The sequence below is a fragment of the Parus major genome, chromosome 4, assembly GCF_001522545.3.
Source record: "Parus major isolate Abel chromosome 4, Parus_major1.1, whole genome shotgun sequence".
Lineage (NCBI taxonomy): Eukaryota > Metazoa > Chordata > Aves > Passeriformes > Paridae > Parus > Parus major.
Window position 1 is genome coordinate 4,427,478 of NC_031771.1, and position 14,669 is coordinate 4,442,146.

Sequence of the window (14,669 nt, forward strand, 5' to 3'; positions counted from 1 at the left end):
AAGATTTAAAGAAAGATGGAAGAGGGAAACAGGTGTAACTTAGGATGGTATAAGCAGGTTTTAGTAAAACTCAAGCTTTCAGCTTTTTTCTTTGGCCTGAACAACACTTGCTGCTGCTTGTCTGTACATTTCTTTTCCTTGCAAACACTCCTGCTGTTTCTGATAGTAATCTCTTTTTTTTGATCTGGTTAAACAGACAAGCAAAAAGACTGTGTATCTCTGAGTTCATCACCTGAAATGGGAAGGGGAAACTGTGACCCATTTATCACATCAGGCATTTCAGAAGTTGTTTCAGAGCTCCACTGTGGAAATAACAGATAAAGATTTTGATGTTTAGAGAGATCAGAATTGGGAGAATTGGGAGGGACAACATTTTGGTTTTTATTCTGCATTCAGATAGCTTATGTAGCTAGCATAAGGTAAATAGAGCTGTAATAATCTGGCAGGTGATACCAATTAGTAGTTCTTCTGTTGTACTTGGGTGTTTTATGAATCTGTGTACTGGGTTGATCCAGGATCAGTGGGAAGGCAGAAAGTGATGTGAGGTGAGCCTCTCTTGAGTTTCTGTTCCGAGTTCTCTGTTGGATGTTCAGAGTACATATGGGTGTAACAGATCTCTGAATCCCAGAAATCTGCTGAATGAAAAGTCAGCGGCTCTCTAGATATTTTTAATGTAAATTTTGGGCTATAGAATAGGAATGTTAAAGTTACATTTAAGGACAGTCTAGATGAAATACTGACTTGTACCATGAGCTGTTTCTGCCAAGCGTGGGCTTTGCTAAAACTGGCAAGTAAGAGATGATTGGGTGGATATAAATGCTCAGAAGTTCTGCTGCAGAAGAACTTCAACAAAATCCATACTTTCAGTCCAAGGAATGAAAGTTTGGTGGGACAAAAATGTAAGGTTCTACACCTTGTAAAGCACTGTCAGGGGCTGGAAGTGAAAGGGTTCTTATTTTTCCCTTCTTTCAGGGGCCTTTCCCAGTAACACTCTCCTCATTAGTGAGACAGGTGCAGACTTCTTGGGGAATGGGTAATTTTTTTCCCCTCTTCAGCACTGGAGTTGGATCTGCTGTTTGTAGGCAGCCCACTTCTCATTATGATTGTGCTTCTTAAGGAAAGGACAGAAACAGCTCAATCTTGTATGCACACTTGTAATACCCTGCTCTGTTTCCAAGGATGAAGTAGAGCTGCAGCAAGATGAAGAAAACCTGCCCTATGAAGAAGAGATTTACAAAGATTCCAGTACCTTTCTTAAGGTGAGCTGCTTCTGCCATTGGAAGAGGGGTAGTCAAAGGTGGACTAGTTGTGTTAAACTGTTTCTGCAACTGCTGGGATCTGAAATACAGCTTTAAAGCTGAACTATTGGCTTGGAACTCACAGGTGCAGAAGTTGCCTGTGACGGATCTGACTGTAACTGGTGTTTGCATTGTTCTGAGGCAGCTCACAAAGAGCTGCAGGAATGGTGGGCTTGGTTTGGAGCTAAAAGGATGGTCTTGATGAGTGAAACTTAAAAAAGCATGTTAAAAAGACAATCTGCTTTCTCATTTATCAGTCTGACACGTACAGTGTATCTGTGTATGTCCAGTTATCCCCTGTTGCTCTCACTGAACTTGTTCCTGTTCTCCAGGGCACTCAGAGCTTAAATCCACACAACGATTACTGCCAGCACTTTGTGGATACAGGACACAGACCCCAGAACTTCATCAGAGATGTTGGTAAGTCACAGCCAGGAAGTGATGACTCCTTTGATTCAACAGCACTTGTTGTTCTTCCCCTTTTTAAAATCCTTACAGTTTCTGGGAAGTGCTGAGAAGAGATACACAAACTTTTCCTAGTTTTTTGTCTCAGTGTGCATCTATATCAGAATAGACATCTCTATGAAACATGGAGGTCCTTGTTACCAAGGCTGCTCTTAGCCTTGATTTTACTTGAAAGTGTTTCACCAGGAAGATTTTTTTTTTCCCTAAACTAATCTCTTTTTATTCCAGAAAGTAGATGAGTTTAATGAGGAGATCTTGAAACCTCTGGAAGTTTACAGTTCACCTGTCTACTGGCACATATTGCCTCTTAAGAGTGTAAAGTGTGGGAAATAGTGACATTTCAATTAGGAAGCAATGTGGATAATGTTTCCCAGCTAAATGAGGTAACTGCTGACAGCTGGTTGGAATGCCCAGGTTTAGAGTTTGTTGCTTTTCAAGTTTACATGTATCCAGACAGGACTTGCTACTGAAATGATGCTACACTGGGCCTGAATTTAAGCTTGTAGGGTTTATTTCCCAGAATAGGTGCCTGGAATTTGATTTTTAAAAGGAGCAGGACATCTCCCTCTGCTGTTTATGCAACAGTTCTGTGTATTTTCTCAGGTGTAAGATTGCCTGAGCAAGGGGTTGTGTTTTTAGATGGCAGCCCAAAGAGGTTTGATTTGCCTCCTTTGCCTCTGCTTTTGGTTTACTCTTCCCTGTATTTTGTGAATGCATCTGTGAAACACATCTGGAGAGTTTTTTTAAAAAATGGGCTGTTTTGACTCAATTGCATCTTTATCTTAAAAGCACTTGGGCTTCACAGTGATGTCCTTGAGGTAGTTTCACACTTCCTGGAAATGGGAAGCAGCAGCCCCTGTTGTATGCCATGGCATCTCTGCTGTGTGGCAGGTGGGCAAGGGACAGGACAAACACTTCTGCAGGAGTTGGTGTGGAGATGAACACAGCAGCAGCAGCAGCAGCTGGGCCAGAGCCTTGAAGGGGGCTGAGCTGTGTCAAGCTGCACTTTGGTGAGCACACGTTTCCTCCACCACAGTCACAACTCTGCTGAGGGGTAGTGGATGTGGCCAAAAGAAAAACAAGTGGTTCTGGAACAGCCAGCTGTATCTTTTTGATGTTGCTGTTGGAAAAGAGGCAGAGACCTGTGGGTCTAGTTTGAGGACTTTTGATTGAAAACTTTTGATTGAAAACCCTCAAACCCTAGTTTGTCTCTGCTGCCCATGGGTATTGGACTTAAAATGGCTGGAAGCAGCACAGTGGTGGAAATCAGGAGAACAAAGTAGTTTTAAGCTGTTAGATATGTAAGGAAAAGGATGGAAATAACTTTTAGGTGTTTTATGCACAGCTAGCAAGAGATGATAAAGGTTAGGTACTGAGAACTTTGCTTTTATCATTGCATTCTTACAACATTTGCTGCAAAAGACCTAATGAGGATTCTCTCCTTTGCATTCTGTACACATGAAAGGCTGGAAAATTGACATCATAAAGGTAAATGTAGGAACATGTGTTCAGATCTTCATGACTGCCACCACAGCACCAAATCTCAGTGAAAGGGTTTCCCCAGGGAACCAGCCACACTCCAGGTGCCACCTTGGAAACAGTCATGCAATATTACACAGACAGTGCTGTGAATTGATGTTAGTCAGATCTTAATAGAAATCTATGGATGGGGGGAAAACCAAAATAACTTCTTTCACCATCCTGGCGCTTTGAAATGGAAGTTGAAATGAAAGGTTGTTTTGGTCTGGTAACTGGAGTTGTGAATCCCTCATCCACTGTAGTGCTCTGGAGAAGATCAGAGCATAGACACTGCATCACTAACAGCCCTGATCAGATGGGTGAGGGCAGGAGGCTTTTGTCAAGTACTGAATGAAAAACTGCTTTAAAGGGTTTGCTTTGTTCTAACAAAAATTAAAATGAGGCTAAGTATTAACATTTGCACCTATTCAGAATAGTGGACAATGCTTAATTGATAAGAGATTTACTCTGTTTAGTTGTTAACTTCATGTTTTCTTCTTCTTAGGCTTAGCAGATAGGTTTGAAGAATATCCAAAACTTAGAGAGCTCATCAGATTGAAGGATGAGCTGATATCTAAATCTAACACTCCTCCCATGTAAGTGTTCTTGTGGAAAATGCCTTTCTTCTCCAGACCTGTTTGAAGTTAGCTGTCTGCTTTGCAAATCTCTATCTTCAGCACCTGCTTAGAATTTACATTTTCTGTTTCTGTTTGTGTATACAAATGAATCAATTGAAGCATGGAAGAGTAAGATCACTCTGGTTTTGTTAGTTTAATCTAGATGTTTAATGCAGTGTATAAACTAGATTTTCTTTCTGGTGTGTGATTATTTATAGTCTCTAAAGCTTTGATTTTTTTAAAGACCAAATTGTCAACTGATTTGGCTGCAGGCTTTAATTTGGGAACTAAAAGAATGTCATGTGGTGGTGAATCCCACGTTACCGTGTGTTTTATGACAGCAAGAAGAGCTTTTAAAAATTGGCCTCTTATTGCAACCTTAGCTTTTCTTGGAGCAGCTGGGTTTTGTAGAGTGTTCAGCTAATTATCTCAGTATTCATCAATTGCTTTGGAGTTGAAGACAACAGTGTTTAGCTGACTGGAAGTCGTTTGTCCTTATTGACTTGGAATTGCCTCAGAGTTTATGCTGAATGTCAAACACAGCCTCAGTGTGCAGCGTGTTACTCCAGGGATTCAGATCTCTCTGAATTTAACCTTATGTTTGTCCTGTGCAGGACTCTTAATCTATACCACAAAAATCCACCTTATTTAATGATAGACACGTAAAACCCCATGAAATAGTTCTGAGTGCAAAGTGCAGGACTCAGCCTTATCTTCTAAGGGAGACATATTTTGGTCATGAAGTACAAAAGGGGGAAAACCAATAATGAAATGCTGCCTTCTGATGGCTCCAAGTGCACATATGGAATCTCTTCCACACACTTTCTGGGAAGGTGAAGGTGGTGGTCTACTGGTAGCTTACCAAGGTCAAAGGAATTTAGGTGAGGGCAGTGTAATTTTTTGATAGTGATAGAGCAGTGAGTGCTGTACAGGTATGGAGGGGAGTTGTAAGTGTGTGAGTGTGTATTTAATAGAATCAAGGTGAGGGGAATTTTGCTTGGTACAGGAATAGAGGAAGACATATATACTATATAAAAGTAACAATGTTTCCAGTATTTGGAATCATTCTAAAAATATCCCACTTTCCCAGTTAGCCAGGCAGTGAGTGACTGCTTCTTAAATGTTTGTTTCCTCCTGTTGCAGTCCATGGGTGTACAGAAAGTGCAGTGAGTCTGCACGAGGTATTGTTGTACAGTCTGAGTTGGCATCTGATTCCTGCTTGCTGAGTCCTGAAGACTGTTTATTAAGACTACTTAAAAAACACAATGCAATAGCATCCAGCCTCGATTAAGTGAGGATGTGTAATGGATCTCCTCTGGGTTTTGAGCATTTGATGTGTAGAGCCCACCCAGGAGACCCTGCTCTTAATTGGCCGCACAGAGGGGCTGTGTGGAGTGTAGATTCCAGGCCACTGTTTCACCTTGTCCAAGCAGTCTGGCATCTTCTGTTTGAACAGGTATTTGCAAGCAGACTTGGAAGCCTTTGATATTAGGGAATTGAAGTCCAAATTTGATGTGATTCTCCTGGAGCCACCATTGGAGGAATATTACCGAGAGACTGGCATTACTGCCAATGAAAAATGCTGGACCTGGGATGATGTAAGTGAAGAACATTTCATACATTTGTTTAAGCAAATAGCCTCAGGATTGAATTTAGTAAATACAACTTTTTGTTCTCTCTGAGCCTGGCTGAAAAATTTAACTTATTAATAACGGGTTTTCTCTCTGCCCTCACCTTCACTGAGCTTTCTGTTTGATTTTTGGCTGTTGAAATACCAAATGTCCATTGAAAATATTCCCTTGTTTTTTGAAATTCTTGAGCTTCTTAACGTGTGCTCTTAAATATGCTGGTCTTCTAGTAAAAAGTGCAGCTAAGTTTGCTTTACTGACATTCCTCCATTCTCCAGGCATTAATTGAACAGGAAATTTTAATGGTCAAACCAGTAATAATCCCTAGAAAATTAACAAAAGAGATAAACCTCACTTGTGGAAGTCTTTCTCTGGTGTTTATTCAAAAGTGCTGCCCAGGGAAGAGGCATTCCATCCTAACAGAAAAACTGGAGTGTTGGAGGCAGGACTCACCCTACTGGTTTGGAGTTACATGCTCTTATGATGGCTCCTATTGCATTATTTTTCCTTAGAGAGGCACTGAATGAGGCTTGATTTGATGTTTTTGCAAGTTAGAGATGAATCTTTTCAGCTTGCAGTGACTAACAGATGCTTTGCATCCGAAGTTACTTCATCTTGAATGTTATTCATTTGCCATTGTTGAACCACTGTTCCCACAAATTCTGGCTGCTTCTCCTGAAAGTGAAAATGGAGAGAATATCTTTCCTATTTATTGATAGGAATTAAGCTGGGATTTTTAGATCCGCTTCACAACTCTCATGTAAGTACTTAGGAAAAGAAACAGTACTGTTCCTTCTGTATTAAATATTTTTGCTGCCAGTAGAATGATAAAACAAAGCAGGGATTTGAGGAGATAATTTGGGTTGTATTGGTCTTCTAAGTCTAGCATTTTTTTATAAAGGTAGAATTTCTGTTTATGATGGTTCCATCCCAGACAGCCGCTTGCTCGCTCCCCCACCAGTGGGATCAGGGAGAGAATTGGAAAGGTAGAAGCTGGAAAATTCATGCCTTGAGACAAAGACAGTTTAATGGGGAAAGCAAAAGCCATGCACACAGGCAAAGCAAAACAAGGAATTAGTTCCCTGCTTCCCTTGGGCCCCCAGGTGTGCTTCCTGATGGTTTCTGTGACAATTCCTCAAGATTCATGATATTCTTCCTGATACAACTGGTGATTCATATTTAACTCAGGAACGCTTTTATTGCTCTTATTATTACTAGATCATGAAACTGGAAATTGAAGAAATTGCAGCCCCAAGGTCATTTGTGTTTCTGTGGTGTGGCTCAGGCGAGGGTCTGGATCTCGGCCGAGTGGTAAGATGTTGTTTTAATTCAATTTATCAGGGGCAGGCTTCAGAGTTTATTTTTATCTTTGACTTTTCCCTGTATAGAATTCTCAGCCCGAACTACAGAGGGATGTTTTGTTATGTGATTTTAAATGGCACTAACTGTTTAAATACTGTAAATGTCCAGATGAGTCACTGGCTATGTGAGGAAGCATAATTCCTTGGGGTCTTGGTTTTGATGTGTGCATGTTCACAGAGGAACAGGTTGCCAAGTCACAACTTTCTTAACAGAAGTCTCAGTAGTTTTCTGCCAGAAATCTTCATGCTAGGAGAAAGGTCCTACTGTTTCATAAATTGAGATACAATTGTCATCTTTCTGTGTGCCAGGGAAACGCTGCACTAAGAATTCCCAATTGGCTCCTGCTGTGCTGAAACATTCTTTATTTAGTCGAGCAGTGCTTTCCATGAGAACAATTCACAGGCAACTGTTTAAGGGCAGCCTGTGGTTACTGATCTATGTAACAGCTTCAGCTGTTTTTCAGTCTGAAGTTGGACAGATAGATTTGGTTTGGTCATAGATGGGTTTGTGGTAGCTGGACAGTCTTAGAATGAGAAAAGTCAAGTGTCTAAATGAGTGTTCAGGTCACTTGATGTTTTTGTGTGGTGTGAACTGTTTTACTTGTTTGTAACATTCAGTGTCTGCGCAAATGGGGTTACAGAAGATGTGAGGACATTTGCTGGATTAAAACAAATAAGAACAACCCTGGCAAGACCAAGACTCTAGACCCTAAGGCTGTCTTCCAAAGAACCAAGGTAAAGGATTGGCTCCATTCCCCCTCTGTTTCCATTCTCTGTCTGTGTGATAATGACACACCCGGTGTTAGAGGACTTCCAAGTTCTGTTCTGCAAAAGCACATTTTATGGAACTAAACTTAGCAATAGGATTTGACTAAATTCATTGTCAAAAGAAGTCTTTAAATCTGTAGGTTTTAACTGAATCAAAATAAAGTGTAACTACAGGAGATTGGCTATTGGTTCTAAAGGCACATGAGCAGGTGTGCACCCAGAGCTTGGACCCAAGAGAGGTCTGGGGGAGCCAGAGCTCAGAGAGCATCTCCTGCCTTCCTGGAGGTGATTGTACAGCACAAGTGATAGAATGGATCAGCTCGGTGTAAAACAAACATTTGTTTTTTAAATGCTTGGTGGAGGATGTGTATTGAAGGAGGTGCAGAGAAAAAAAAGCGTTCTGGTTTGTGACTTAAAATGTCTGTTGTTCAGAAACTTAGAGAAGTGTAAATGGGACTCATAAATAATTGGTTTGGGCATGTTTGAGTGTAACTGACAGTTTTACTGGGTACAGAGAGCTGGTTGGCAATTTATTCATTTCAAGTGTCAGTGAACATCAGGACTCCTTCCTCATTCATTAATCATTCATTAGCATTAAACATCCTCAAGTCTGTCTCAAATTGGCCATTGTTGGGAGTATAAACTTCCCTTTAGGATATCTGCAATCTTTCTTTGACTTGCATTTACGTTAATCTGAAGTTTGTTTGAAAGTGCGTTGTATTAACTATAAATATTTATAAGTATAAATATTGTGTGTTTATTGCAAATAGTTTTGCAAATATGTGAAGTTTGCTTGTGAGGGCAAGGTTAAAACTAACACAGGAGGATTTGAGGGGACTTTGTCTTTGTTTAGCAAATAAAAATAGTTTCTGATATGGGGGAATTGCTCTGTTTATGGAGCGAGAGTTGGGCTGAGGTCACTGTTTGTGCTGAACTGAAAACGGAGCGAGTTTGCTCTGACTAAACAAACACTGTTGGCAAGCTGTGTTTGCCAGTGCTTAGAGCAGCTTCTGCTCTGTTGGGCTGAGGCATCTCTCCATGGGTGCTCAGAGCTGTTCCACCTGTCAGAGGATTCCAGGTGTTTGGGAGTGACATGGTGTGTGGTATGGAAGTCAAATGTTTGGGATAGTTCTCCTAAGGACTGGACTGAGGAGGCTTGGCTTGCTGGATGATTTGCTTGGCAGTATCCTGCCTTTCACTCAGGTAGATTCCAGGTCCAAACCTGTGTTGCTGGAGTGCAATACCATCTGCACAGATTTGCCAGGTCTGATGTTGTGCCTTGCGTGTTTATCCACCAACTCTGCAAACCCTTTCCAAAATTTGGGAATGATTACATGCTCTTGTCTTCAACTGCTTCCTGAGCCATCTGGTGGCGCTTAGTGAGTCAGAGTCTTTGATCCTGGGGAACGTGGCTCATCCAAGTTTGATATTCCCAGAAACAGCTCTGAAATGAGTATGTAGGAGCCTCTTTTCATCCTGGAACAATCATGGTGATTCCTCAGTTATGGGTGCCACATATCACTCACTTAAACTGGTCTGCAGTGTTGTAGCAGGAAGGAAAGCAATGCATGTTACAGCTCAGGAGCACCTGTAATGCTGATGAGCTGCCTGAGAGTGCCCTGACCGTGTGATAGCAGTTGTGGGCTTTTATGCAGTAAGATCTGGAAAGCAACCTGAGGGGAGTTCTGTGGGCTACTTTATTAACAGAGGTACAGTATCAAAAAGTACATCTTATTTCCACTCCCTCTTTTATGACTGAAAATTTCTAAAATTATAAAATAATTTCTAAATTATTAATGAAATCATGATCAGAATGCTAAGACAGGTATTAATCATAATTAATAACCATTCCTTGCCCTTGCCATCACATTTTTCTCTTCTGCCTTGTGGAGACTTCTCAGCCTTTCCAGCCTAAAGTTCTGTAATTGAAGTCCAAATACCTGACTTCAGCCTTGCTTTACACACCTCCTGGTGTAGTTTATCGAGCTTCAGCTTGAAGTACTGCTCTGCTTTGTTCTCAAATGGCTCCAGCTTTTCTGCTCTAGTTCATTTCTCTCCATTAAGAGCGGGGTGTGCCGTGCTTAGAACTGCCCTGCTGTCCCTTGTGCTCACGTGGCACAGCAGTAGGGGTGTGACAGGTGACAGCTCTGTGTGTCTGCAGGAGCACTGCCTCATGGGCATCAAGGGCACCGTGCGCCGCAGCACCGACGGCGACTTCATCCACGCCAACGTGGACATCGACCTCATCATCACCGAGGAGCCTGAGATCGGCAACATTGAGAAACCCGTGGAGATTTTCCACATCATTGAGCATTTCTGCCTCGGGCGACGGCGGCTTCACCTCTTTGGGAGGGACAGCACGATTCGACCAGGTAACTGCTGTGCTGGTTTGGGTCAAACACTGAAACTCACTTCAGGCTCCTAAAGAGATTTCCAGATCTGTGTTACAGATCAGGCAGCAGATCTCTAAGAGATACATTTTTGGTGTGTGTGGAAACCTGTCAGTCACAGAGCTGTTGTTTGGAAAGTTTATGACAACTATAATTTCTATATATTATATATATTATAGTTATATTTACTATTTATATACTATTTCTATAGTTTTTTCAGAAGAGGGATTTTTGTTAACCAATATTTTTGCCCACTCGTGTTTAATTCATCAGTGAGCATAACAAAATCCAGTTGAGATTCCTTTTCTCCCATATGTTTACACTTCTCAGAAAAGTGATTTCTTTCTTTTCAACCCCTATGAGCTGAGTGCTGTTGCCAGTGTCTGAAGATGCAGTATCTCACAGTGGGTGCTGCATCTGGCCTGGTGCAGAGTGCAAGAAATGCACAGATCAGGACACATGGTTCAGGTGTTCACTCCTGCTGCCAGTGGATTTTGTGTGTCAGTGTCTCACAGAGTCAGGTTACTCTGGTTGAACTTCCATGCTTTTTAAAAACACTGTTGTGGTATATGGACAAGTAGGAAGAAGGGGTAGGGGCTGGTGAAAGCACAGCATCAATGTTGCCACAGCCATGGGTAATGAAAATAATTTAGAAAATGAAAATAAGCCCTTAGAAATACCCAGCTAAAATCTGAACTTTGCAACGACCCTAGAGGTGACTTTCATTCTGTTCGGTGTCACTGATGTGTAGAGGAGTGTTTCTCCCCCTCTCTTGGGTGCTCATTCCCTGGGAGAAGTTCTGCAGTGAAGCCTGAAGTTTGTTGTTGCTGCTGCTGACTGTGGTTTTGTTCCCAAGGTTGGCTGACGGTGGGACCCACCCTCACAAACAGCAACTTCAACGCAGAAACGTATTCCTCGTATTTCACGGCTCCCAATTCCCACCTGACCGGCTGCACCGAGGAGATCGAGAGGCTGCGGCCCAAGTCCCCGCCGCCCAAGTCCAAGTCTGACCGGGGCGGGGGAGCTCCCAGGGGAGGAGGAAGAGGAGGGACTTCGGCAGGACGGGGAGAAAGGGGCAGGGAGAGGAACAGGACCAACTTCCGCGGTGAGCGGGGCGGCTTCAGAGGGGGCCGTGGAGGGACCCATCGAGGGGGATTCCCAACCCGCTGAGGAGGTGACGGCTGCTTCCCCCGGCCCACGCCTCGGAATCTTGTCTGTAGTCTTGTTTTTCCTACAGTGAATTCCTCTGGGGACTCAAGGCAGATGACTTTTACAATTGTCTTGGTGCACGCCGTTGCAGACAGTCGGCCTTGCAGGTGTGGCACAGCCCCTCGCCCGGCCACGTCCTGCACAGGCAGCACTGAACTCAGAGCAGAGAGCACCAGCCCTTCACACCACGGGTAGGATGGAAGTGACCCCCTTGCTCACCCCTTAGGAACCTTGCAATGTGGAGACTGCTTTTTCAACTGCATTTTCTCCTAAACACGGATTCCTCCTCCATCTTTGGAGGTTTGGGTTTGGACTGGATTGCATTAATACGGTGGAGCGGGCACAAAATGCAGTTCTGAATTGCATGGTCACAGCAGACTTGCTGTCCTATGGAAGAAAAAGTGCTGTGTCTGTATTGACACCTATTTTAACTTCTCTGAAACCAAGAAGCAAATGAAATAAATAGAATTCTATTTTTTCTTATTTGGTTTAAACTTCCCAAATTATTCCTGGGAATAGGAAAAGGTTAATTTTTAATTTGTGGTATATCTGCACTCGCCTGTGGTGTCAGTGGTGGGGAGTGTGGCAGTTCTGTGCAGCTGTGTGTCGTCCTTCCTGCAGAGCACCAAGTTGTGCATTTCTGTACAGCCCAGAAGTTGTGCACAGGCCTGGGTTGCTCCTGGGGTGGGAATTTTCCCCAGCGTGTGTCTGTAGCACCTTTGTTCCCCGGAGGGAGGGAGGAGCAGCAGCGTCACTGCAGAGCGAGGACTGCACACGGAGCGGTGTGAGCCTGTGGAACACGGCTGGAACTGAGCGCTGCCTCTGCCTGAGGGTGGGCACACATTTGGGAAGGGCTGTTGCTGATCCAGTGCAGTGTGGAAGGACACTGACCCCCTTCCCTAGGTACAATGTCTGTTTTTAGCAGAACCACAGCTCTGAGCTTCTCGTGTGGTTCTTGGTAGGCTGAACAAACCCGGCTTTTGATGTCTCAAGGTCTGAGGTGTGGGTTTTGGAAAATTGGCGTTCAAGTCTCAGTGTTGCTCTCAAAACCCAGCTTTTAAATGACTGTCCTGTAAAGTAGCAGATTATTAAACATGTTTATCAAAGCTGATGTGGAAATATCTTTCTTAATATTTTGTGGGTTTGTTCTCCTTGAGGTTTTGGAATTGCCAAGTGGTTTCCTCTGTGCTGCTGTAGACTGGAAGTGTTCTTTTGATTTGGAAGGTTTTGACGGGCCGGGGAACTCCCTGGCTTTGGTAGTGTTGAGCAGGGATTGCCGTGGTGCCAATGGAAACTGCCTGTTGTTGACAGCTTGTTTCTTCCTCTGTCATATGTGCACATCTGGAGAGTGTCTGGATTTGGGGGAGTTTTAAAGGTGATGTTCATCTGGTCACTGGTCAAGTTTGCTACAGTCTGTAAGGAACAGAGAGAAGGTAAATGCCCTAGTAGGGACACTTCTTATTTGGTGATTTTTGCCCTCATTGTGGTGTTATTCAAAAAATAATGGCACTTTACCTTAGGAACACTGCTTTTGTGCCATGGATAAATATTTTCTTGTTGTTCACTGAGTGGAAAACGCTCATTTCCATTTCCCCCTTTCAGTTCCATGCCCAATACTGGTAGTTCAGTGAATGGGCTGCTCTTAACATACACTTAGGCTAAAGGGAAGAGGAGGGTTCAGAACAAGGGGATCTGATGTGCTTCTGTATCAGTTTGCAGAAGCTGTGGTGCTGCTCAAGACTTCACTGACTGGAAGTGGCAGGTGATGGAGGTTTCTTGGCTCCTCCCCTCAAAGCAGAAACAGCTCAGTTACTGTAAGGGAAATAAAAAAGAATAGTGCTGCAGCAAGTGTTAGATTAGAGCTGTCTGGATGGGCACCTTTGCCTGCAAAGTCTGATGTCTGTGTTGTTAATGAGCAACTGATGGAATGTTTTAATTGAGGTTAATGGACAAGGAACTCCACCTCTGCATTGTCCTCCATGAAGAACAGCACTGCCCCTGCTCGTGTGAAGGTGCCACTTGAGCAGTGACAGACTGACCAAGGCTGCACAGGTAAGGCAGCAAGGCAGGGCAGTGCGCTCCCAAATCCTGGCCCATGTCCCTGTGGGGAGAGGTCACACTTGGGAAGTACTGGAGTGAGACACAGTCCCACATGCCCCATTATACAGGAAGAACATCAGGCCATTTCCTTGGTCACTGGGATTTGGACCACACAGAAATGGTGACCAGAGATGAAAAGCTTTTAATCCTATTAGTGGCTGTCAGTTAATTTCTCACTTGTTGCACTTCCAGAGGAAGGGGAGGATAAGGCTCACAATCACTGAGCTGATGAATATTTATTTCACTTAGCACAAGTAAACAAAGACTTCATTTGAGCCTGCTCTCTTGGAAGAGAAAAAAGCCTGATGAGTTTCTTCCTTTCCACTTTTATTAAATGNTTCTGAGAGAACACTGAGGAATCCAGGCACATAATGCCATTAGCTGAAATACTGAAGGACATCACTGAATTCCCTCATAACAAATTAAAATTTATTGACCTTGACCTTTGTTAACCAAGGACAATAAAGCTTGCTGATAAGCACCTTTTTGTTAGAATTTCATAGAATATTAAAAAAGAGATATATTAAAAGTTGGTTTTTTTTTTTAAAGTAGCACAAACAAAAATAAACATACCAAGATTTTACAATAGTTTTACCAGAAATGAAAAATGTGAGTTCCTTTCCTCTCTCCTGCTAAGGAACTAAAATATTTAAGTACTATCTTAAGATTAAAGCTTTCTATTTCTGTTTCAGACTGGAAATGTATTAGTGATCCAAATAGGATTGTGCTTTTCCCAGCTATGTATTTTAATAAAAGTTTTGTCTCTTTACAAACCCTACCTGCTCAGAGCCCCATCTTGGCATGCACACAACAGCATTCTCACTGATTACACAGATCATCCCCTGCTGCAAGAAGCAAGGTTTTGGAATTCCCACAGTTCCTGAAGTGTGTGGCAATAGAGCCTTTGGACAGGGACATTGTTTGCTACATACAATTGTTGATTTTTCAGTGATAAGCAATGCCAGTTCCAGCACATCTCATGGAGCCTGATCCAGTCATAATTTTACTTGTCCCAGCAAATAAAATTTCCATCATCAAGGACACAGTTCAAATCCTGCACAACACTTCAGTAAATTCTCTGCCCAAGTCTGAGTTGTGCTCAGGAGCCTTTCTCCTTCTCACTTCCACATGCTGTGGAAAAGGACATTTACTGAGCACATGCCAAGGTCTAACTCCAAAGCTTCTCTTCAGGAGAGAAGCAGATACACAAAGCTTACTGCGCCACCATCAGTCATGCCATGCCCTGCCACATCCTCACTAAAATACTTCTTTTAAATGTCAGAAGCATCTTCTTTTTCTTGGAGTTCTGCTCCTT

The 14,669-nt window shown here is 42.9% G+C and overlaps 1 protein-coding gene across 4 annotated transcripts in view; it reads left to right on the top strand.

The window, feature by feature from the left end:
• METTL14 (methyltransferase like 14) overlaps positions 1-12,355 on the top strand; it is a 65,023-nt gene extending 52,668 nt beyond the window's left edge. For all 4 annotated transcript variants that reach the window (XM_033513858.1, XM_033513857.1, XM_015624039.3 and 1 more), the window contains 8 exons: positions 1,179-1,259; positions 1,631-1,718; positions 3,787-3,877; positions 5,355-5,496; positions 6,745-6,837; positions 7,506-7,622; positions 9,817-10,027; positions 10,902-12,355. In XM_033513858.1, coding sequence (XP_033369749.1) covers positions 1,179-1,259; positions 1,631-1,718; positions 3,787-3,877; positions 5,355-5,496; positions 6,745-6,837; positions 7,506-7,622; positions 9,817-10,027; positions 10,902-11,215 — 1,137 coding nt within the window. In that variant the 3' untranslated portion in view covers positions 11,216-12,355. The remainder of the gene's footprint in view (positions 1-1,178; positions 1,260-1,630; positions 1,719-3,786; positions 3,878-5,354; positions 5,497-6,744; positions 6,838-7,505; positions 7,623-9,816; positions 10,028-10,901) is intronic.
• The last annotated feature ends 2,314 nt before the right edge of the window (positions 12,356-14,669 follow it).